The 26,178-nt window shown below is 31.0% G+C and overlaps 1 protein-coding gene across 1 annotated transcript in view; it reads right to left on the reverse strand.

Annotated features, from left to right (window-relative positions):
- LOC107447363 (transmembrane channel-like protein 2) overlaps positions 1-26,178 on the reverse strand; it is a 72,084-nt gene that overhangs the window by 15,748 nt on the left and 30,158 nt on the right. The window contains exons 7-21 of the mRNA XM_016062251.3: positions 24,941-25,042; positions 24,677-24,816; positions 22,914-23,061; positions 21,962-22,005; positions 19,274-19,412; positions 17,396-17,505; positions 16,585-16,654; positions 13,091-13,655; positions 7,012-7,415; positions 5,376-5,504; positions 3,667-3,734; positions 3,334-3,573; positions 1,939-2,064; positions 1,452-1,530; positions 250-289 (exon numbers count right to left, since the gene is read on the reverse strand). Of these exons, the coding sequence (XP_015917737.1) occupies positions 250-289; positions 1,452-1,530; positions 1,939-2,064; positions 3,334-3,573; positions 3,667-3,734; positions 5,376-5,504; positions 7,012-7,415; positions 13,091-13,655; positions 16,585-16,654; positions 17,396-17,505; positions 19,274-19,412; positions 21,962-22,005; positions 22,914-23,061; positions 24,677-24,816; positions 24,941-25,042 (2,404 nt within the window). The remainder of the gene's footprint in view (positions 1-249; positions 290-1,451; positions 1,531-1,938; positions 2,065-3,333; positions 3,574-3,666; positions 3,735-5,375; positions 5,505-7,011; positions 7,416-13,090; positions 13,656-16,584; positions 16,655-17,395; positions 17,506-19,273; positions 19,413-21,961; positions 22,006-22,913; positions 23,062-24,676; positions 24,817-24,940; positions 25,043-26,178) is intronic.

Here is a 26,178-nt window from a genome sequence, read left to right on the forward strand (position 1 = left end):
CCCCCTTAATTACGAAAGATCTACATCAAACAATTTGTATTGTAAATGTTTGAAATAAAAGTTCATTTATAGTGACGAAAATTTCTAACAACTTCACAGAAAATAATTAACATTGCCCTTTTTTCAAGAAATACAAGTAATAAAAATAAACGATACTATTTACAGCATTATCTCTAAGCTCAACTTTTTTATTACAGTACAAATTACGACCAACCAAATTAATATTATACGATATACTATTTTACTTACGTTTCTCATCTTTTGGAGGTTTCTCTCTTTCATTTTTTTCCTGTAATTTTAATAATTTCATTAACATAATGAGTCAGTTAAACAAGTACAAAGTCAGCCAAAAAGGAGATATCACCCGGAATAACTTTTGTTCTAATGGTAAAATTATTTTTTTAATTATTTATTACACTTTATTACACTTTCTTATATTATTTAATAATGACCAAAATAAATTTTGAATTGCACATGCGCATTTTTATCATCTTAAGCTATGTAATTTTAATTAGCAAAATACAAAATTTGAACAAAGTGGTTGAATGATTTCTAAGTAATAAAATTTAAATTCTATGAGTAAAAAAAAATTTTAATTCATTTTTTTAAACTTTTTTTTCTCAAGTACTATTTGAACGGTTCTCTTCAAATTTTGGTTTCATCATTTAAAATTAGATAAAATTGGTATAAAAACTTGCACATCTTACATATCAATTTTTTCTGCCATTAGTGAATGTAATGAAATAATATAAAAATAACATTAATAATATTTTTTTACTCAGAATTATATTTGGACAAACAATTTTTATAATTGAGCTAATTTTTTTTATTCGCATCATTTGCTGGAGAAATACTTTTAAACTTAAACTTTCAACCACGATCTCGCTTAAACTATTGGAACCATATTTCGGCTTTTATTTATTAGGGGGACAGGAAAGTAACGTCGTTTTGGCGCATTAAGTATTTCATAGTCTTAAAAGCCAATTCATTTTTTTCCGATCCGTTTCCATTCATTTTCCATCCGGCATTGAAAGGTTATTGCTAACGAGGGTGAATACATTATTGATTAAAAATAAATATCAAATAATCTTGATAACAAGCAACAAATGCATTATCTTGATAACAAATATCAAATGCACCAAAGCGACATTACTTTCCCGTCCCCCTAATATTTTTTGACAGTTAAGAATTCAAATACGTTGGAAAATAACTATATTTTTTCCAAAGGAAGAAAGTTTTTGTGTCTAATTTTATAAAATATCGTCTGCACAAATTAATTAAAATAAGCCTAATTAAGTTAAACTTTCGAATCGCTAAGTCTGAGTCTTAGTTCGTGATAATCTTATCATTAGAAAAAAATTTAGTCAGGGTGTTCGCTTTTTTTCCCCTTTTTGCGAACTGTACATCTTAATTTATTATTTCATTGTTCTTGTATGGTTGATTATACTCACCCTTCTTAGCTGCATTTTCAAATCATTATTCGCTTCTCGCAAGGAACCCGTTAAAGACACTAAATAATAAATTATCAATCTAAAAAAGAAATAAATTGAATACATTGAGAGATTTATTAATTAAATACATTGAGAGGTACTGAAATTGAAAGAGAATGCACCTTTCTCAAATTGTGTAAAATAACAGCTTTAAAATTTTTGCTTGACGAAACTAATAAAGATGTTGAGAAAAAAATTCCTATTAGTTTCTGAATTAGTGATTGAGATATCCAATAAAAATTGGTATTGAGAATAACAAGTTAAAAGTCTTAACAAAGTTCAGTGTAAATTATTGTGTGCAGTTCCTTACATTCTGAGCTGTTTTATATTGCTTCACAATTTATCTCGGTAGATAGTGTGCTTTAAATGTACGCAAAAAAAATTATAGAACTAAAGTTGGAAAATGTGCATTCCCACTGAAACAATATTAAAGTGACTTTGTACTTACATTAATAAAAGGAGAAGAGGTATTACCACTCCAGGAGAAGTTGCATATTGAATAACTTCTACCATGAATTTTGGCAATGCACCCAACACAAATGACGTCAGCACATTATATATACGTCTATGAGTGCTGTGTGAAACAAGGATAAATTAGATTGTATGTGTAAATTAACTTAATTTATTCGATTAAGTCAAGAATTATTTATACATTCAATTAAGTCAAGAATCATTTATACATTCAATTAAGTTAAGAAACATTAATTTATTTGTAGAAATTGAAAACTCTAAATAATAAAACAAGATGGCTGTCTTCCATTAAAAATGACTGCCCTCTTCGCATTATATGTGAAAAATCTTCGAATTATAGACTCGTCAAAAAAATCTTTTGTTTGTATTACTCTACATTAGTTATATTAGTTAGAAAGTCATAAAAAAACATAGGTTAGAAAGGAAATAAACTCTAAAATATTAACTACGACTTTTGAAAATTAATTGATTGCGTGAACTCTATATCTAAGAGTAAAAATAATATCAAAAATTGTGACCAGGTTGATTGCTTTTTGATATTTACGTAACTATGTTTAGTTTTAGAAGATGATTACCAAGTGTCCGAAAATGACCGACGATTTAAAAAATCAATTGAAGTAAAGCTGAAAGAAATGAGCGCTCTGCTTGGCTCTGTTGAGGTAATTAGTTTACTTTTTCACTGAGTTTCAAAATTAGCTGTAAAGATTATCAATAGTGAGCGCTGATAACTGTAAAAACAATAAACTGTTTTAAATAAAATACCATTTGTAAGAGAGGCGAGCTATCTGTGCAATCTGAGGACAAAAATAACAAACATTTCTGCAAATAATTTAGCTGAAGTAGCCTGATATGCAGCAAAAGCACCATTGTATAGTTTATTCAATCATTAGCTTTATCTATCATTATACCTTGCAACTAGTTTTAAAATTTGATGAATATAAATTACCTCATTTTCGAAGTAAAACACAAATCTTTTTTAGGAAGTACTTTCTTTTGTTTTCCTTTAATTAATTTTTCTAGTCATCAGTCGTTTTTCGAACACCTACTATCCTATTTATAGTCTCCTCCTGTCATGTCTTAATACGAAAACAAATACATGCATTTAAAAAAAAACTTGTATCGTCTTGCAACCACGAGATGGTACATTCAATAAGGTAACTTTCAGTTAGATCGAGAGTTCATCTGGTGATTGCCAAACAATACTTGTATTGTCTTGCAACCACGAGATGGTACATTCAGTAAGGTAGCTTTCACTTAGATCAAGAGTTCATCTTGTGATTGCCAAACAATACTTTATGAAGCACTTCATTTGTAAACTGTTGCTTGAATGTTAAAATATTGTTTATCTCAAATCAGAAAGATCTTAAATTACCTGAATGGTCCACAGTGCCATGAGGGCTGAAGCCAAACGCAAGCAAATCCGACCGGCAAAGTGCAGAGGAAAAGCATAATGAGAAGTAGGGCGTAGTAGAAGTTGTTCGACCTGGAAGCTCGGAATACAGTCTCATGAGGAATGTTTGCTGTCAACACAGCCCAGCTTCGAACGTACACTAGAACACATAACTTCACGGTATTGATCGCTGGCAAACCAGGAGAGAAGAACATGCCCATCCTATGGAATATTAAAAACATTGTAAAAAAATGATTACAAAATAAGAATTATAAATTATGCTCTGGCATTTTTAACACTTTAAAATGCACTTACCAAACTAACCCCTGATTGTTCACTAAATGAAGGATATTTTCAGCTATTTTAAAGTCTCCGTAACCTGGCTGAAAAGTAAATAGGAATTATATTTTTACACATTTGTAAATCTATCACCATTTAGAAATAAAAAATAATTAATATGACGAATAATAAAAATGTTATCTACTAAATTGGATAAACGGTGTCCAATATAATGGATAAAGTGAGTACAATATTATAATTTGAAAAATAATATTTTCACATTTTTTTACTGTTTGTATGCAAGCGTCTATGTAAAAATATAATTGGTTTTGCACTCTTTAATCGGGTATTAATTATAATGCAAAATTGCAAGAAATTTACAAAATTTAATTCAAGCAAAATTTTGGACAGTTTCGTGGCATTTAAATATTTTATTATTTAAATCCAATTGACTTTGTTTCGCGACTAAAATGAGAAAAAATAATTGTAACAATATCCTACAATATGCAAAAAATGCTAAAAATTAACATTTTTCATTTTTGTATTGATTAAAAATAGCTAAAAAAAGTCAATTACACTTCATTTATGGATTTCTTTAAATTGACTCTTTGATTGATTCTTTGATTAGATTGATTCTTTGATTAAATTGATTCTTTGCGTTTATGACATTAACTTTTTCTACGCTGAATATTTCTAAGTAAAGTTTGCATTTTCTTCCGTTATTTAAAGCTGCAGTTTCAGGAGATTAAATAAACAATATTCTAAGTAAGAAGGAAAAAGAAAATCCTTTTAAAAATTTACTTAATTTCATTTTTATAAAAATAAAAAAATTTAAGTGCGTAATGCAGATATTGTACTCAAAATAAAATATCTTATTCCATCAAAGTAAAAATTAGAAGAAAAAGCATTTTACAGTGCATTTTTCTTTGTAGTTCTTATTTGTTTTTATTTAATATATTAATAACTACAAATTTCATGAAAAAAACACTGTTCGATTATTGAAATAAATAGAAAATATCCAGATAGAGACTAAACTACATTATATAATTTCTTGAACCATAGCTTAATTTTATATCAGTTCTAATATACACCGAAGAGCCATTACATTATGACCACCCTGCTAATAACATGTAGGACCACCTTTAGCCCTCAAAACTGCTAGCACCCGCAGTGGCATTGATTCCACGAGGTATTGATAGGTAGTCTGAGGTATCTGGTACCAAGTGCTCACCAACTGCTCCTGCAATTCCCACATATTGTGAGGGGGTGGCGTGGCAGCACGAATTTGGCTTTCCAAGTAGGACCACAAATGCTCTATTGGATTAAGGTCAGGTGAATTTGGGGGCCAAGACATGGCTTGAAAGTCACAGGAATGTTCCTGCAACCAATCCATGACGATTCGACCCTTATGACATGGTGCATTATCCTGTTGGTAAACATCATCCCCCTCAGGAAAAACTGTTGCCATGAATGGGTGAACCTGGTCTGCAACTATGTTCAAGTAGCTTACAGACGTCAGGGATTGTTCTATGAGGATTAGGGGTCCTAATGTGCCCCGTGAAGCCATTGTTCCTGGACGGAAACCATGAAAACCTGGGTGAGCCCATTGTTATAGATGGAGGGTGGTCATAATGTAATGGCTCTTCGGTGTATACATTTTACAATATATAAGCTCTGAGATCCAACTGAATCGTTTTAACTTCATACGTTTAATTTATTATGTAATAAGTTTTTTTTTTACTTACAAATCCTTTTTCCAGGTCCCAACACCAGCAATTGTTAGCGTATCGGACAAAGACAGCTCTTAGAAAATCAGTTATAATAGTTGATCCAACGGTCATAAATAAATCCATGACAGTTAATTTCACCAGCTCCTATAAGATCGAAAGCATACTGATTAATCTTATGACATAAAAATAATATAAATAATAACGTTTTTCTCCGATGCATGTCTACATTGTTTCTTAATGCATATACCAATGACATTTTATGAAACGCTGCTACAAATTTAGAGAGAGATTAATTTTTAATAAAATACAGGATTATAAACCAATCTTGATACCAATACTACCTAGTTAAAAAAATTGTAAGACATTGTAACTTTATTAGCTTTTAAACTCTTAAATGCATTTCACGTATTTAAAATTTTCTTTGAAGACTAAGAAATAAACTTTTTCTGATGTAAGGTCTGCAAACTAGCAGAATGGTAAATTAGTAAGTTACCCAAATGAGAAGTGGAAAGCCTGAGAGCGTCAGAAGTACAGTAGTGGTGATCGCGCCACCCTTCACAGTTATACATTAAAGGTAAGAGCAATACACCGTGGTTTACGTATAACTGATTAACCAGTTTGAATGTGAGCACATTAAGTGAATGTAAAATCGGAATGAAATGGATGCATCAAGAGCAAAACAACGCGCAATACAAACGTTTATTGTCAAATGTTTAGTGATGTTTATATCTAGAACAAGCACTATCTAGAAAAAGAAATATGCAAGCAATTTTTTGTGACTAGCACATCAACATTATAAAATATTCCTACAATTAGGGCAAGACTTTTCTCTCAAAATAGTGTTTGTTGGTGGTAAGGAGGCTGAGCATTCTCTAAGACGTGAACAAATCGTCTAAACGTTTTTGAAAAAAATACTTCAATTACGTATTGACATAAGAACTCTGCAAGCAAACATCTTGGTCTTTAATAAACTTATTACTGCTGTACATGAAATGATCAGAAGAAATCGAAGGTTACAATTTGAAACATTTTTTTCTGCATTCTGTCAGATATGAGAAAAGAAATAGTGCAATTATTTTCTTACACTAAAAATCGCGATAATTCACTTTGATTTGTTAAACTCTATTTACACGAGGACTGAAAAACGTTATCTGTAAGCAATCTTTTGGAGTCATAAGCCTGGAAAAAGGCTTGTAAAATTTACACCGTTTATTCTTGATTATTAAGAGCCCCACCTAGTAAGAATTAGCAAGAAATTACCACCTGACGTAAAAAACCGATCATCATACACCTGAATTTTAGCCTGATGTGAAGCTGTCTTCACCAAAGCAGGCTAAGATAATCGAAAGTGGAAAATCAGGTTTTCGTTCGTCTTATGACGTTACGAGCCTGATATCAGGCCTCTTCTAAATCGAGTGTTTGAGATGCATCATTCTTAGCCCAATTTTATATCCTCTTTAAATGCTCTTATGTGAAGTGTGAAATAGTTAATCAGAAATCTGCGATGTTACTCTCCCAACAGTTTTTTAAACACACGAATGCTAGTGTTGGTATTTATGGTTCTCTATGGTGGCCAGGTGTATTTCTGATTCTATCACTTTTCATTTGACCACACCTTTTTTCAATTAATTACTTTATTTATTTATTTTACCTGTCCAAAAGCAGTTTCCCAGCATCTCTTACGAAGCTCTTGCTTCAGAGACTCGGGGATGTTCAGCAATTCTTCTTGCGTTGGCATCCTCTGCTGCCTGTCTTCTGACAGGCAGCTCTTTGGACAGGGAAGATCATCATCTGGATACCTCTTCCAACATGGAAAGGGATAAGTGGCATTTTCAGATGATTCAGTATCATTACCTAAATCTAATCCATCAAACTTATCTACGGTCGTACTTTCGAATCCTTCAGTTGTAGAAAACATTGCGTCTTCTGTAACCGGGGGAGCCGTGGTGCACACTGGGACAACTACAGTACAGTTTAGCTCTGGAGGCCAAGGCGACTCAGTTGTAGTCGTTGGTGATTGGTTTTGTAATGTTGTACTCTCAAAAATAGTTGTTTCTAAAAAATCAATTATTATAAATTCAAAATTAATTACTATAAATTCAAATGAAACTGTTCAAAAGAATGCTAAGTTTTTTGTCCACTACATTTCTTCTGTTGAAATTTTGTGTCAGAAATTACGAACAAACAGGTAATTTTTTTTTCTAAATAATTTTAGTGAATATCAAGATCAAGAAGATAATGTAAATGAATGAATCTTGAAATATTCTCGCCGCCGACCATGTTGCCACCAATTATGTAATAGGATTCTAATTGACATTGAAGATTTTAAATGGGCTGAGAGCTATACATTTCTAACCAGATTAATGAGAAGACGTTTTCTTATGGTGAACGTCAGTTCATTTCTCAAATCATCCACGTGAGTTGTGCATTGAGTATCATGCGCTTCTATACTCTCAGAAAAATCCACAACCAAAATCATAATATAGTGGAATATTAACTGCAATATTAAGTGCAATAAATTGGTTTAGAATGTTTTAATTTTCACGATAAACTGGTTTAACTTGACATAGTAATAAAGTTGTTACAAATTTACACGATATTGAGGTACATCAAGCTAAAATTTCCAGATTGATTAGAAACTCGATAACAACTTTCAGACTGGTCTCACATAAATGGCAGGCAAGAAAACCGAAGTTCATTAAACAGAAGGATGACAGAGCAACGATTTGGTCTAAAATAAAGGATTTTAAGCATCCACTCAAATTTCTCTCATCTATAGCGTTATGGTTTTTCTAGACAGGCCATAAACCTTTTTTATTAATATGAAAAATTCTATGCCAGAAAAAAATCATTTTTGTAGGTAATTTTTGAGGGCGATTACTCAATGTTTAACGCACTGAGCTGTCCTTGTGAAGTACAGGAGTTTAATCCTTTGAGGAGGCTTAATGTAAACTCAGCTTCAAATCAATGTGTACCAACTTAGCAAGGAAGCGCAGAGCTGACATTATTGCCATCATCATACCATTGTTAATGAAATTATGGAGTCTTAACTTCTACGACCTAGTCAACAACGGGCTGTTACGGGAACACTCTGATTTTGAAAGTAACTTTCGTCAGAATTCTTTTTTTTTCTTTATTTTTACATGACATTACGATCTGGTAAAAATTATCTTCATACATACTATTTCAAAATAAATATTTTATTCATTCTATATCGTTTCAGCTTTTTAACAACTGATAAATCTTATCTTATTAGTAAGAGAATATTTGCACTGTGTGGTTATCTATGATCATTGTTATCTAGTTTTTGCGTTGAGGTATTAAATGAAACAGAAAACACGTTTCTTAAAGCTGAGCCACTTTACCATAAAGGGTGTCCCAAAACTCAAACAAGATTTGAACTAAATAGAAAACAAAGATTTTTTCAATTATATCTAATTTTTTTTACTGGAACATAAAGTACATAGGATAGAGTTAAGTATATAATAACACATCAAGCTAATGATATCCTCAGCCTTGCATACGCACTTTTTTAATTAAAATGACCATTTTGAATAAATATGGCTATATTTCATTGGTGCAACATTGAATCTTTTCCTTCAACGCATGGATAGGTATATTTTTGAAAAGTGACTTCAAATGACTCCATAGAAGGAAATCCAGTGGTGTTAAATCACATGACCTAGGGGCCACTTCTGATCACCGAAAAATGAAAGTACATGGCCAGGAATGTCTCATTGGATTGTTTCACGAACTTTCAACAATGAAAAGGCGCTGCTTTTAATTGTAGTCTTGTATTTTTAATAGCCCTAAACTGTCAGTAGTTTAACTATTTTCTTCCTTTTTTTTTGGTTGGAAACAATAAATAAATTATCTTTTATTGGACTCAAATCTTAGGCAAATTTTGAGACACCCTTTATAAACAAGTATGAGTACGCTCATTGCATAAAAATTCCCTTCAAAATGTTGCTACTTTGCCACTTCCCAATATCAGCAAGCCTGTTTGAAATCAAGCGAATTTTTAAGGCAAATGATGCGCTTCTCGTTTAAGTGGCGCCATCTGTGGCCAAGTATACAACTTCAGCCACACACTTACACAGCCTGTTTTACAGGAAAAACACAATCATACTCTATTCGAAGACTCCCCGTGTAGTAAATGGTGACTGATGCACGTTAAATCTGTCGAGTCTCAAAGTCCTCCATGTTCCCACAACAAATCAATACCTCTGGGGGTACTGATCCAGGAGTTTCCTTGTCTTCTGGATTGGTTCAAAATTACAAGGCTACGGAGTTGAACGTTAGTAGTCGTAAACCCATGAAATTGGGTCGGCTGTTCAACGACGGTTATAAAATAAAATAAAATCATACTCTATTCATTTATCCCCAGATCGTAATTTGGACCTGAACCACAGAAAGATCAATCACCAATTCAGTATCTACCAGTTAAAATGATTCAACTGAAATAAAATGAAGAAATATATAAAACATGTCTCTTAGACAATTATATAATTCCAGACATTGTTACATTCTATCTGAAATAAAAGATCTTTTTTTAAATTTTACTAAATATTCTGTACTAATTTCTCTACTGATATATACACTCATTAACACAAAAAAATTAGCTAGGCTAGTCAGCTAGGCGAGTAGCTCGTCAATTAGACCGCTCTGATTGTGTTGTGAGGAGGTGTTGGACCAGTGGACCCGAGAGATGTCATGTACACGCAGACCAGTCGTCGAAAAGACCGCCACATCGTAAGAAATGCACGCGTACAGCAAAGTGCTTCATCGGCCGCCATCCAGGCACAGGTAGCACCTTCACTAGGGGCCCCTGTGTCTTCTCGAACCATACGAAGGCGCCTGGCTGAAGGACAGTTGGTATCGCGGCGAACATTACGTGTGCTGCCCATGATGCCCACCCATCGACGCCTCCGTTTGGAGTTTTGCCGTGCACGAGGAAACTGGACTGCAGCGGAATGGAACCAGGTCGTCTTTAGCAATAACCATTCAATCTCAGCAGTGATGACAATCGTGTTCGTGTGTGGAGACCCCGTGGTGAACGCCTCAGTCCTGCCCTTGCTGTACAGCGACACATTGCCCCCACAGCTGGTGTGATGGTATGGGGTGCCATTGCCTACAATACACGGTCACCGCTAGTATTGTTCCGTGGCACCATGACAGCCCAGCGGTATGTCCATGAAATCCTGCAATCACATGGGTTGCCACTCATGCAACGGCTCCCAGGAGACATTTTTCAACAAGACAATGCTCGGCCTCATACGGCAAGGGTGTCACAAGACTGTCTCCGTACTGTTACTGCCCTTCTTTGGCCTGCCCGATCCCCAGATTTGTCACCAATCGAGCATATCTGGGATCATTTGAGACGGCGAGTTGAGCATCCCACGAGTTTGAACGAACTAGAGGCAAGATTGCAGCAAATATGGAACGAAATGTCTCAAGACATCATACAGAACTTGTATGCCTCAAGGCCCGATCGTATCGCATCGTGCATTCGCGCTAGAGGTGGTCCAACGGGGTATTAACTCCTCCGTTCTTTTGCCTTTTTCTCTGAAATAAATTATCCTTTTTCTTTGATTTTCTAATCATTTACTTATATCAAAGTAGTCATTACGTATGTAAAATTTCGTTTCATTTTGATGGCTCCTTCTTGGTGCGCTAATTTTTTGTCCATGAATGGATTAACTCAATAAAAACAATTGAATTAGTAGAGTTTAATGCATAATAATTTAAACAGGTGATTACAGTAGCTTTAAAATAAATAAACTTTTTATATTGTAAGAAAATCCTTGCACTATTGTTCAGGACATCGAAGTAAATATTGACAAATTTGTATCGTAAAATCATATCATTATATCTAAAAAAAAATTATTTCTCAATATTTTACTGGTTAAAACATTTAAAGATAGAAACAATATTTTTATCCATTAACTATGGAATTTATTTTTAGATTTTCAAACCATTAAAACTTTAAAAAAGTGTATACATATTATTATACGATTCCACCAAAATTCAGCTTTTGCTAAACTTATTTAAGGAAAATCCTTTATTTACTCGTTATATCTTAATTGACATAAAAATAGAACTAACTAATATAAAATATGGCTGAATCGAATTACAATACCTAAACACTAAAACTAAAAAGTTATAAATATTTTATTATACTTATGCTTTTAGCTATAACGCAATGCATGATGTAATGCAACATCACACAATATAGATTTACTAACTACCTTCGGCGATCAGCTTGGTCACTTTTTAAAATTACTTTACTCAACATATAAATTTTAATGGTAACCAAACCGAATGCACAGCATAACTGTATTTAAATATTCTACTTCTTCAACCTTCTTTAACAACAAACATCTTAATAAATTTTAATCAATATATTATCCTAATTTTTTTACCGTCTGGCTGTTACTCGCGGCTTCATTCATTCGGAAATACTTTGATATCAATTTTAACTCTTTTCAAGATCCACGATATTGTCAAAGTTCTCCATGTATTCAATTTTAATAATAATTTAAACTGTGCCCGGCAGCCATTGAATAACCCAAATCACCGTAAATATGAGTTTGGGACATTTCAGCATAGAAGGCAGCAGAAGTATTAAAATTATTTTCATCTCAGTTGTTTGTTAAGATAGAAAACTATTCCCAATGCTGTACTACTTCCTCACGCACGTCTCTGGCCATAACTTGAGTATCGTATAATATTTACACATGTTATAGCTCGAAAAGAGTAATCTCCGTCTCCGATAATTAATATGACCGTATGCTGCACCATAGCACCGTTTATGTTTACAGCCATTTTGGAAATGAAAAATAAATCTATATAGTTATTTCGTAACTAGGTTTTTTATTCTATAACAAAATTATTCTATATAACAAATATAGCAAAATTATTCTAAATAAATGCTTAAAGTATCACTAACTATTCAAAACTAAAGTTATTACTTAAGACAACCAAACAAAAAGAATAGTAACTATAGTGTTGCCAATAGATAACGAAATACCCGAGTTCATGGTACCACATAAGATATATATATATAGATATGTAATATAGAATGCCTCATACGAGTCTTTCTATATTAAATGATAAGCTTAAAAGAGATGTTTCTTATCAATTGTAAGATGTAGAAATCGGTCTCTCACGAAGAGGCATAAAAAGTCAAGATGCCAGGTAAAAGATTATTTTCTGAAGTTAATGGGCAATAATTCGTAGATAAAGTACGCATTAAGATAGCCCCAAAAATTCCCAGCGTCAGAGTGGCACCATCCTTTTAGCGAATCGAAATCTCTAAATTTCTTCATTTGAATGACGTTTCATTAAGATAAGAATATCCTTGCAACCACCTCCCTTTTCAGAACCCCCCTTTAAATATCAAGAGCGCCAAATATTCGTGGCTGTTTTATATTTTCATGGCAAGATAATCTGTGCCAAATCCCAACATTCCTGCTATGGAAACCCAACCAAGGTAATCGATGCAAAACTCCAGCGAACAATGTTTTCAATACTTCATATAACTTAATAAAATGCGTAAAGTAATGTCGTTTCGGTGCATTTTATATTTTTTATTAAGTTTTATTTTTAATCAATAGTGTATTCACCCACATTAGCAACAACCTTTCAATGCCGGATCTAAAATGAATTGAAATGGTTCGAAAAAAATGAATTTTAAAACCAAAAATAAAAAAAAATGTTTACGTACTTACCATTGTGTAAAAAAATAGTTGAAACATTTGGCATATAAGTACTGAAACTATCATTTAGTCCGTATAACAACGTCCAATTATCCGGTGGTTCACTAAAGTAGTCCAAAGGTATATCCCACGTCATTTTATCCTCATCAAGATCAATAGCGGAAGATGCATTGAAAAAAACAGGTGGTAAAGAAATATGTGGCACTGATGGTTTCTCAGCACTAACAGTCCAGTTAACCATGCCATAGGCAGTCAAATTGGCAATATTATCAACGAAGGTGTCATAACTAGAGTAATCCTCGGTCGTGGAATTTTCGAGAAAATAATCTCCGTCTATGGGAGACACTGGCGAAGCCGTGCTTGTGTAATCAGTCAAGTTGATGCTCGCGTAAAGAGCTGCCAAAGTGCAGTTGTGGATGACAATGTAGGTGCAGTTGTAGGGTGAAAAAAGTGTTGTCGTTTCAGCGAGATTTTCTTCTATGCTAAAAAGGCTTCGAGTATGTCGATGGGTCACTGACACATTCTGGAAGTCTATTGAATCTGTTATGTTCCTTGCAAAAGCATTAAGCTCAGCATTCTAAAACATAAATATTGTCCCATTAAAAACAATTTTTAAATAAAATTGGAATAATTGAAAAAATTTGAGGTGTAGGAAAAAAATAAAAAATCTCTATCTCTGCCACAAATATAAAAAAATGGCAATTAAGAATTTGTCAATTGCTACCGATGGCCTTTTGATCGCTGCTTGAACCCCTGTTCTCATGCTTTCAATTTCTAGTATTATTAATTACACGAAAAAACTATAATAATCCCCGGAGCATTCAGACTTGTTTATATTTCAGTGAAACTGAATTTGATTATCGATGATTTTATTCGAATTCAAGTTAATTTCATTTTACTTTTTTTTAATTTATGGCAAATAATATTTGAAAGTATTCTTATTAATGTAATATCTCACTATGATTAAAATTCTTTCAGTTTATGTTTTATGTTCATAAAGCTAAATTTTCTGTTGCATTATTGGCTAAAAACTTTTATTTTATTAGTTAAAAAGACTATATACAATGTTTAAACTTCACATGAACCTATTTCAAAAATTGGTCAGAAAATTTTTTCTTCATTTAAAAAAAAGCTTCTTGTAGAGTTAACCATATACAGAGAAATGCTTTAATAATATCACTAGTTTCTTAATAATTCAGAATTTTAAATTTTTGAAATAGTGGCCACTGCTTAAAATGTTGAATGTTAAAATGTTGAATGCTACTGGCCATTAGCCAGTAACAAAATTATTAGTTTTGCCTTATAGTTTTGGACAATATAGTAATAAGTCTCACTTTTTTGTGACATTTATATAAAGCTATCCTTAGCATTATTTCCGTGTAGATCCCTTACAATTTCTACTAAATTGTAGAAAAGTACACAGAAGCATATCATTATCCACGAGTAAACTAAAGTGCTTTCATTTTTCAGAAGCGCTCTATTAAACAATTTAAAAATAAGGTGCATTATTATATTTCTTCAAGCCTTTCGAATGCCGAGAGCTAATATATTTAAACATAAACTTCTCCAATAATTTTAAATTTTTTATGCATTTGAAAAATAACATATATACTAACTCATACTAGCAAAACAAAATACAGGTTAAATTTTAAATAAATAAGTAAATAATTGCTTTTAACTAACTTCTAGCATATCAGAAATGCAAAATAATTGCTTTTAGTTTTGTGGGTTTTTCTCCATTTTTCAAAATTTTAAATACTTGGCTTCTGTCACTTCAAATTTCACATTGATTGTTCACACATTAAGCCAAATATACCGGGGGAAATATCACTGATTCTGTAATCAAGAATTCATATAAATATGGTTTCCCAAAATAAAAATTTTAATTTTAGTGAAGATTAGATATAATCATAATATATGTGCAATCTTAGATCATTATTGCTTGTATTATATACATATATTTATTTTTAGCTTTAACTATGATTGCAGTTGTAAACGTAAATTGTGATTACTAATAGTCAAGATTAATATAGTAATCGTTTAATTATATAACTTGTTACAAGTAATCTATTCGAAGTAATAGAACAAAAATAGTTGACTGTTCGTAATTCATTATTTTTGCCTAGTTTTTATACACATTACAGGAATTAAAGATGTATTTCTTGTTTTTGTACCAGGCCACTTTTATTCCACATAAGATTTAAATTTTGAAACTTAGTGCTCCATCACTTTATCTTTCACATTAATTGTTCACACAATAAGCCAAATATATCAGGAGAGTCGTGGTGGCTCAGGGTTCGTCGGAACGCTCGCCTTCCAATGACGTGAACTAAGCTCGAATCCCAGTCGATACGAATTCCGTATCCGGCTTGCACCGACCACAGTTCTGACGTGATATATCCTCAGTGGTAGACAGATCATGGGTTAGAGTCCCCTTGCAGTCAGGATAACCGTGGCAGGTTTGTCGTGGTCTCGCTCTTCATGTTACGCAAATGCGGGTTAGTTCCATCAAAAAGTCCTCCATGAAGGCAAATTTCTCTCAATACTCGATCCAGAAGTTACTATAGTTAGTTACTATAAAGTTAATATACTATAGAGTTACTGTCTTCTGGATTGGGTTCAAAATTACAAGGCTACGTAGTTGAACATTAGTAGTCGTAAACCCAACGCAAAAGTAGTACATTAGTAGTATTGGGTAGGCTGTTAAACAACGGTTAGTATCAGAAAAAATATCACTGATTCTGTAATCGAGAACTCATATAATAATGGTTACCCAGACGAAAAATCATAATTGTAATTAAGCTAAGATATAATTATAATAAGATATAATTATAATATACGTGCAATCTTAGATCATTATTGGGTGTATTACATACGTATATTTATTCTTAGCTGTAATTATGATTACAGTTGTAAACGTAAATTATGATTACTAATAATCAAGATTAAGATAGTAATTGTTTAATATTAGTACTTGTTACAAGTAGTCTTTAAAAGTAATAAAACAAAAATAGTTGACTGCTTGTAATTCATTATTTTTTGTCTAATTTTGATAAACACATTACAAGAATTAAAGTATGTATTTCTTGTTTTTGCTTTAGGATACATTTATTCCATATAAGATTTAAATTTCGGAATTAAGTTCGCTTGAAATACGACGCTTTAATAGATTATAATAATTCAACTTTATTTGAGATTTTTCTTGTAAATAACCACTGAAATTTTGGTATTATTTTTTAATAAGTCACACACATAAATTATTGAAAATTGATATTATATAATTGAACATTCAATAAATCACCAAAAACTTACAATATATAACAGGCATATATGAAGAATATTATTTAGATGAAGAATATTATTTTTTAATCTGAATTTCGTTCTTTTTAAACATACATTTTAAAACTTTAAAAGCAAAACATTATAGCTTAATAATGAGTTTCGTACGTTGAAATACAAGAAAATTTTGAAAATTTATATTTTTGTTATTCCAGTAAAACTCTTACCGTTTTGTAGACTTTATGAAAAAGTGCAAAGATGAGTGTATATAAATTGAGAAGGTATAAAACTAGAATTCTGAAAAAGAAAAAAATTATCATTGTTACATGAAGTAAATCTTTAACTATGGTCTTATGGCTTATTATACTATACAAATATTTTTCTTTAAACTTACAAATTCACTAAAACAGATAAAAATAGGTTCCATTACAAACTGAAACTGGCTTCTAAGTTGTATGAAATAAATAAAATTACATTTTAATGCTATATCTACTGATTAAATATTGTGTGCCAAACTTTTATTGAAAATTATGCAGTTATTTTATACTACACTATAAAAAAAAAGACTTTTTTTAGCCTCTAAAAGGTTTTAAAATGCATCTGAAACATTTTTATATTCCTTCTAACGCACTGAAAAATATTATCTAACTCCCTGAATTCATGCTCCAAAGTATCATGAAAAAATTACCAAAATTTATCACATTTACCAAATTTTACCGAGTATTATAAGATACTATTTTATCTTTAATTTTACCAAAATCATTACCAAAGCACTTCAGCAAAAATTACCGAACTTTTTGCTGTTCCCATAGAGCTAGAAACGCCTTAAATTTTGCTTTATTCTGGTAGTTATGATCATACGATTTTCTCAATGCAAAGCAAGAGACAAAGAAGACATTCCAAGTTTTAAAAATAACCAAAATTTTAATACATACTACATTTAAATTAGAATGATAAATACTATTAGAAATATTTTACTCTAAAAAAACTTTTACAGCATTCTGATTTGTAGAAGAAAGAGAATTAAAATTTCATTACCTAGCTAGCTGCCACCGTAGTTGAACTCGAGGGTGATATTTTTCCATTATTCCAATCATATCAAAAAGGTTAGGAAACAGGTTAGAGATCAAAGAAACTACTAAAGTCACCTAAAGATAAAATTAAAATAAAGACTTGTAGTTAATTTTTAAAGTCATATTGAATTAATTTAATGTCTTAGACTCCTTCTGAAGAAATATAAAAGAATATTTACTACATCCTTATCACTTACCATATGAATTTAGAAGTATTGAGGAAAAAATAATTTTCTTTCGCTTAGGGAATGTCTCAAACAATTATTTAATGAAAAATAGATCAATTAAATAAAAAAGATACAGTCAAAAAGAGTAATTTCAGCCTTTTCCGGGAACTTTAACCCAAACAAGCCGAAAGAAGAAAGGATTGTATGGGCTGCATCTAGACAAAAGAAAGTGTTTATTACTTATTAATAAATAAAATAAAATTCTGAAATTACTTGAAATCAATGTTATATCGTAAAAGAATGTGTTTTTGTTAATGTAGATGATAATAACCAAACGAAAAGAAATTAAAAAATTAAATAAAAGAAAATTAAATAAATAAATTATATAAATAAATTATATAAATAAATTAAATAAAAAAATTTGTAATTAAATTCTTTTGCTGTTGTGCCCTTCAGCAGGGATACAATCAAAGGATCAAAGAGGAATCCTGCAATCGTTTGCTATTCTTAATTGTACACAGTATGAAACACAGTAACAAGGTTTCAAATATTTATCGATGGTTTTCATTTTAATTAATTTTATATCATCAAAAATAGATACCCAATCAAACAATTATAACACTTATTAAACTAAACTCAGCGGCGCAACAGCCTATAGAGGGCCAAGGCCTACTGTGCCCATCTCAGTTTTCTTGTCCATGGGCTCTGGGTACAGGAGCAGATGTTCCGGTCAGGTGGTCAGCCGAACGCAGAACCCCCAGTGTTTAATTCCCAAGCATGCTTGGTACTCATTTATCGACCCACTGAAGGGATGAAAGGCTGAGTCAACCTTGTCCGGCCCGAGGATCGGGCCAGGGACCTGTGGCACGACAGCACGAAGCGCTACCGCTCAGCCACCGGGCGTCATAACACTTACAATCAAAATAATAATACTTTAAAGAAAGCATTCTATAACTACTTCATGTCTAATTAATGTTATAAACTCAAAACATTTTAAAAAAGCACTTTTGGTAGCATAAATAAAACTTTAATAAATAAAATTTTTCTGAAATATAAATTGGACATATCTGGCATTGCAAGGTCTGACAAGGGAGGAAGATTCAATTAGTTTAAACATGGATTCTTTTCTGTAAAATTTTACAATAAAACTTGAACTCATTTCTGGTAAAATAATATACATATTTTCGAGAAAGGATGTAATTTTTTTGGAAAGGTTTCCAAACAAAAAAAAACTTCCTCTTTTTTTAAAAGAATTTATGAACTAATATTTACATTGCAGATAGCCAATTTAGATTATCTAAAATGCTTATCAATCCATCAGAAGGCGCACATATGTATGAAATACGCATGAATTTACTTTTGTCCGTATTTGTAATCATATTAATGCTCAGAAGTCATATCGTTTACAGATCCGCGACCTAATTTGGATCTGCTTTAGGATGTCACTTGAATACCGCTTTAAACAATGTCGCCTGATATTGTTTAAAGTTAATATATTTGGAGGATTCTGTCCATCTTTGCTCTGATTGTAACCTTAAAATTTCTATGAAACTATTTTCGAAACCTAAGAAAGAATCAAATTATAATGGTGAGTCGGGCTGACCGTGATCCCGAATGCACCTGCTGGGAGAATTGTTCCAAAAACATTACAGTACAAAAAAAAATTATTGTCATACTTCATTTTGTCTATACCAGCTGTCTTGGGCTTCTGGCTCTTGAGATCTGGTTACTACAAGTACTACAGCGTACGCACTGGAAGCCAACAATATCAGAACCATAAAATTTGCTGCAACTCTTGCAGCGATGAGTTTCCAACTATTAAGGAAAATGAAAGCCGAATGATAAATATCATTACAAAGGTATCATTCAGTACAATTCTAATAGAAGAAAGAAAACCTAGCTAACATTAATGTTTCTACAGCAAATAATTTAAGGGTTAAAAAGAAAAAAAATATAAATGGTACAAGATTAAGTTAGTTTAAATAAAGAAAAGGGAAAATTGTGCAAGCAGGTTTATAAAGATTTATAAACTTGCAGTTGGATTCGAAGATTTGCTCATACTGTTCCAATTTCAATTTAAAAATTGATAAAAGTTATATTTCTCCGTTTGCATTAAACGAAAATTATTTAAAGTATTTCGTATTCATCACCCGTAGTATATGTTTTTATTAGCTCTGCCAGTAATGAAATCATAAATATGTATAAATTAGGGGTCACAAATTAATATTTTAGAGATACAAAAAAAAAAAACGATTAAGAACTCTAGGTAATCAGAGTTAAATAAGACAAGTGCATAAAACCTAGAGAAAACGTTGTTGATATCTGATGAATTATGAACGAAAAAGATGATAATCATCATTTGATAATTTTGAGTTCTCTTTCCTCAATAGCTATTTTCAAAATTTTATTATACACCTTAAATGTTTATAAGCATCCGTAATATGCATGACGTAAAATTAATTTGACGCGAATATTAAACGTGCAAGTAGTTTTTCGACCATTATTATGTAAACTATCAAAATATAATAAATAATTTTTTAACATTATTTTTTTAAATAAATTATGCTTGAATAAATGATTTTATAATACTGTGCAAATATTTTTTGATTTATTTAAAAAGTTTTTAAGATATTGCAAAACACGTAAAAAGTAAAATTAACATTAAGAGGTACTAAACTTTCGACCACTCTTCTGACTAAACTATTCAGATCTTATTTTCGAGAATAAACATATTTCATATTTTGAAGAAGAAAAGTTCAATCTCTGTTAAAATCTGTTTTTTCAGTGAAATTACGTTCTTGACTCTGATTACGTAATAAATAATATCGTTTGCACTAATTTGTCAGCTTATTTGAGGTCAGATCTTCGAACCATTAAGCTTGAGTCCTAAATACGTCAAAACTATGAGAGTTATTCAGACTCACAGTAATTTCAGCACTCACAAAGTAACTCACAGAACATACTAAGAATAGAGATTACAAAAAACCTTGTATATTTAGTCAAGCTATCAGTGATATCAATTGGCTAACTTAGATAGTTCTGTATCATAAACGGCATTATGATTTTTGTTTTCTGTAATCATAAATGGAATCTAAACTAGTATGAGACTCAATAGAACATTGTTAAACTTCATTTTAGAGCAATTAAAAAAACTACCAAATGTATCTAGATATTTTAAAGATGATTTTTTTCAAAGTATTTTTTCAAATCAGCCTTATTTTAAAACTGCCCAGGAGCAAATCAGTGTTTTATGAATTACAATATCCAAAAACTCTTTTCTTTAAATTTATTTGATGATTTTGATTATTTAATACTATGAAGACGGAAATCAGGTGTGGTTATAGTTGGAATTGGTATAATTGACTAATTGAAGATTGAGATGAGAACAGGAAGAAAACAGGATGATGAAAATGACTGCTGAAGATGAAAACTGGATCCTAATAATAAAACTTTATTTAGAAGTATTTGTAGAGCTTGAGATACAAATTTACATTTTTATCCATAGGACTTTAAGTTGTATAAATTTTGCATAATAATAATAATAAGGACAGATCATGGGAAACAAATCCCTCATGACCTGCCTAATCAAAAGCCAAATTAAAAAACCAATTGAATTGTTCCCAACAGACAGTTAGAATCATGAGAAGCGATCCATGGTTGGTGATTTATCGAAAAATAACGAAGCCAAAAATAAAACCCATCCTCATAATCAATATTAGGTTTGAAAATACTTTGGCGATCGCGAATCGCCAACAAGACTGTGAGAATTAGTATAACAATGTAACTGAAACATATCTGTGGTAGGAAATTTAAGAATAAAGAGTTATAAATAGATTTTTGTTTTCGATTGGGCGCGACAGTGAATTAATGAGTCTACAGTAGTATTGAAATACAAAGTATGCTATTGTATTGATCGATAAGAAAACAATTAAATATTTTTTGTTTGCTTTTTATAAAAACTAAATAATTGATTTGATTTAATTATAATATGATTAAGAACGATTAAAAAAATAAGTTTAAAAAATTGAAGAAATTTTAAAAGCTAAGAAATATGTAATGCTTATGTGGCATCACAAATACTTAATTTTGACATGTACAATTGATATCAAACTATTTTTAATACTTATAATCAGTTTGTGGTGAATTGCCTAACTGACAGATTTGTGTTTTTGGTGTCCTGCCGATATTATAGATTTTTTACAACATTATTTTAAGTTTTCCAATCTCCTGGTAAATTTTTAAAATTTCTAAAATCTTTACAGCTAATAAAAAATCTGCATTTTATAAATTTTATCACATTTCTATTACATAATTTTTAAAAAGATAAAATTATGCAACTTTTTCTTGCATTATTCTGTAATCACCTTTTATCTTCTTTCTTCTTTTCTTTTTCTTCAAGAATAGCTTCCTACAATAAAAGAACAGAAATAGGCAAAAGCATCCCTCACATAACAGTTGAGCAATTTTTTACTGAATTATTTTGATATTTAAAAAAAATGTAAAGTAAATAAAGAGAGAACACTAGAGTGGAAGAGAGAACAAGAGAGAACACTAGTGTGGAAGTTGGCTGACAAAGGCATTTTCTGAAATAATGAATTAGCACTCAATAGGTGAAAAAGACTGTTCGTATCGGCATACAAAGTATAATTTTAAAACAAGCGTATACCAGCTGAGAATACGTTTTATCAATAAAGTATTTTTCCTATGTTCTGATACACTAGCTTTCTTCGAAGAAAATTTCAGCCTGCTTTATTTAAACTTTGACAGAATATATATCACTGACTTAGCTCCCATTACGTTAGTTAAATTTACATTTTTTGATTTATAAAATGATTAACTATGTATGTATATGAAACACAGTTTCACTGATTATTCAAAACCAAACAGTAATAACTCCCTCAATTTCTATCAATTTACATTCGCTGTGATCTTTCAAAAAATTTGAAATATATACATCAAATTTTCTGTAAATTTAACGTGATGTTTACTTAAACCATATTAACGTGCAAAGAAATGCTTTTAAAAATTTAATTATACAACATTGTGGTGCAGCGTGAACAAAATATGGTTCCATTTAACACCTTATTAAGGCTGTAGGAAACGATTATGACATTAAAATTTAAGATATCAATTATAAGTTGATATGCTGTGTCACTTTTTCTGGAAACGTAACAATATTAAAATTCTTAACGAACAATGTGATACGATGTATTAATGTGTGCGTGTTAGTGTGATACGATGACATTGCTGACAAGTTCACTATTCTCTCTCACAACACTAATATATAGTCTTTTAAACTTATTAAAAAAAATTTACCTTAAAACCCATAACAAGAGAGGCAACTTTGTTGTATGCAGTTTCAGGATTGCCAATCATGTAATCCCATCCTGTAAATAATTTCCAGGCAAAAGTACATTCATCGTCTTTCTCAGACAGCTTACTCATTCTTGAATTCTCAGCCATTCTGTACAAAGTTAAAATATTTTCAGAAATAAATTTCTTTAATGCAATTCTTCTAATTTTTTATTAACTTATCAACATTTTTAGAGCTTAATTGGATATTTTTACATCTGATTTGAATAAATTTTGTCCATGTGTAGCCATTTTTCATTTATGTTGATTATGAAAATGGCGCAAAACGTCAATAGAAAGAAAAAGCCTCTGTATTTTTAAATGGAAAAGTTTTATGATCCAATTAGGAGTAGTCAATTAAAAACCAGGGTATTACATAAAATTTACTAATTGGGACTTCAAAATCCTGTGTACAGTCATTTAGGAATTTGTCTTATTATGAAACTAGTCACTAACCATTCACGACTGTTAGAACCAGTTGCGTTTGCAAATGTTGTGCATTAAGTTGTTGCATTTAGACATATGGGCCGGGATAGCTTGGTCGGTAGGGGTGCTGGACTCATGTCCGATAGTTCGTGGGTTCGAACCCCGTCGGCCGAAGACTCCCCGGGTAGTAAAGTGACTGATGCACGTTAAATCTGTCGAGTCGCAAAAGTCCTCCACGTTCCCATAACAAATTAATACCTCAGGGGATACTGGATTGGAGATCAATCATTCTCTGATTCAGGTCAAAATTACGATCTGTGGATGAATGAATGGATGTATGAATGGCCCCATAAACGGGTGCGACGTATGGGTGGCAGAAATCGAATTCTTGACCATAGATGGCGCCACTAGAAAACAAGATTAATCGCACCCCCTCTGCCTAAACAGGCATACGTCAACAACAACAACATTTAGACGCATTTGAGTTGTAGAGAGCAGGCTCACGACTTCCCTTTTAAATGTCTGAAATGTTTCGTTTATTGCTTCGGCCGCGTGTGGTCGAGCATTGTCGTGAAACAGGATAACTCCTTAAAAAAGCTTAACAAATCATCTAAATTTCATAGACTTCCAGTTTCCAAATACCGCTAATCATTAAATCTAGTTATTTGACTCAAAGAAACTGACAAGAAGCAACTCTTTATAATCAGGCATTCCATTATGAGTCGCTTGCTTAAAAGGTATTAATAGACTGATGCAGGCTTGGTTATCCTTTTACCTAGCCACCTAGCGACTTAAAAGCGAATCTTTTTAGTTACACTTGCAACTACAGTTCAAGTTTAACTTAGTATTTTTTAATAACGTAGTTTTTGTTTAACAATCCTTATATTTTGTATGTACCTCATAATTTTTCAATATTTGAAAATTACTCTTACACTGCCTAGTTTGGGCACATTAAAATATGCAAAAACTGAAAAAAAAACTCATCAGAGATGATTTTAAAAATTTTAAACAATACTTTAAATGCGCAAAATATTTGTTCGAAAAAGAAGCAGTTAAAGCATTGCTTAATTTTTATTTTCAATAAAGCCCAGGTAAAACTGTTACTTTATTTTCTTTGACAGAAAAACTTTAAAAACATCTTTAGAGAAAGTTAATTTTTACTTGATTTAATAAATTAGTTAACACAGATCACAAATAAAAATAAGAATGAAAAGAAAAATCAACGTAAGCTAAGAATTATAGTAATTATATTATATTTTGTTGATTTAATAATGATAATTATTAATTATACATAATAATACCTTCTTAGTATAGCAAAGAAACTAAAGATATAAACAGCTATGGACGTTAAAAAGTATGCCAGAGGAAGCCTGTAGCCTTCTTCTGTTTTTTCTCTGTTGCTGTAGTAGCCATAAAATATAGGAGAATATTTTAAATAACCCTAAGGAAAAACGATATCTATAATTAATTTAAATCTACGTAAATTTTAATAGTCACTCGAGTTTAACAAAATGTAAATCTAAACACTCTGTAACACTCTATTAACTCTCAGTATCAAAACTCACTTCGAACTCCCAAATGTTCTGAAGATTTAAAGCACTCTTTTTTTCTTCATCACTTTCTATTTCTTTACGCATTCCTGTTGGATCTTTAGCCCCACGAAGAACCTGAAAATTTACAAAATAATTTTTTCTTATTTCGACATCACAGGGTGATATTTTTAAATTTGGAAACCGTGTCCTGAAATTAAAACTCATATTAGTAAGGAAATTTGTCCATTTTTGCGTTAGAGTGCACTTGCCTGAAATAAATATTCATAAACTCGCAAAATAAAATTTAAAAAAAAAAAAAACATTTCTTAGCTTTTCAAACACAATTACACTTTTAATTTTCATCCAATTTATTTCAAATTTTATCATCCGGCATTATAACTAATGTAGTTTCAGCTGCGTGTAGAAATGCTTTATTACGATTAAAGTTTTTCAATATTTAATGATAAATATTAACTTTCTTTAATGTATAATGTTATCATTCAATGGTTAAAAATGATGAAAAATACTCTACGTGCAACAGAAACTAGATAAATTTTATGAATGTTGTTAAATATAAATTAAATCAAATAAAAATTGAAAAAGTGATCATGCTTAAGAGAATGAAAAAAGTAGTTTTGAGAGAACTCTGCTTTAAGTTTGGAAAATATTCCAATTTAAATCAATTTTTAAACAAATTTCTGATTTCACACAAACGCATTTTTATACATTTTGTTAAATGCAAGAAAAATTTAAACATTTTTATTATTTTTTTTAATTTCAATTAATATTGAATTTATAAATAGTTACGAAAATTTGGAAAAATTTATAATTATTTACAAAAATAAATTTTTAATAATTTAATTTCAATAAATTTTTAAAATATCTATATCTATATATATATTTCTCTTACACGGCACCAAAAAAAAAGCCGCATTACAACTCCCCGAATGGCAACGTTAGAAAATCGACCAATGATTGCTGCTAAAAATGTCACATGGCAAATCTAGGTGAGATGGCTCAACATATAGCGCTTTTAAAAACGGAAACAATAACCAGAGTGAGCATTATCAGGTTGTTCAATTAAGATTCATGCCCTAAAAACATGATAATATTTAATTTAAACTCAATTAGGAATTAATTAATTAATTGAAGTGAGACTGCTTTAAAAGGCCGCTGTTGAATTGATATTTTTCTACTGGGAGCTACCTAAACGTCTAAAAAACGTCTAAGTGTTTGTATTGAATGCATTGAATTTTTTTATATTTCGCGTT

Source organism: Parasteatoda tepidariorum, chromosome 8, assembly GCF_043381705.1.
Source record: "Parasteatoda tepidariorum isolate YZ-2023 chromosome 8, CAS_Ptep_4.0, whole genome shotgun sequence".
In the NCBI taxonomy this organism is placed as follows: domain Eukaryota; kingdom Metazoa; phylum Arthropoda; class Arachnida; order Araneae; family Theridiidae; genus Parasteatoda; species Parasteatoda tepidariorum.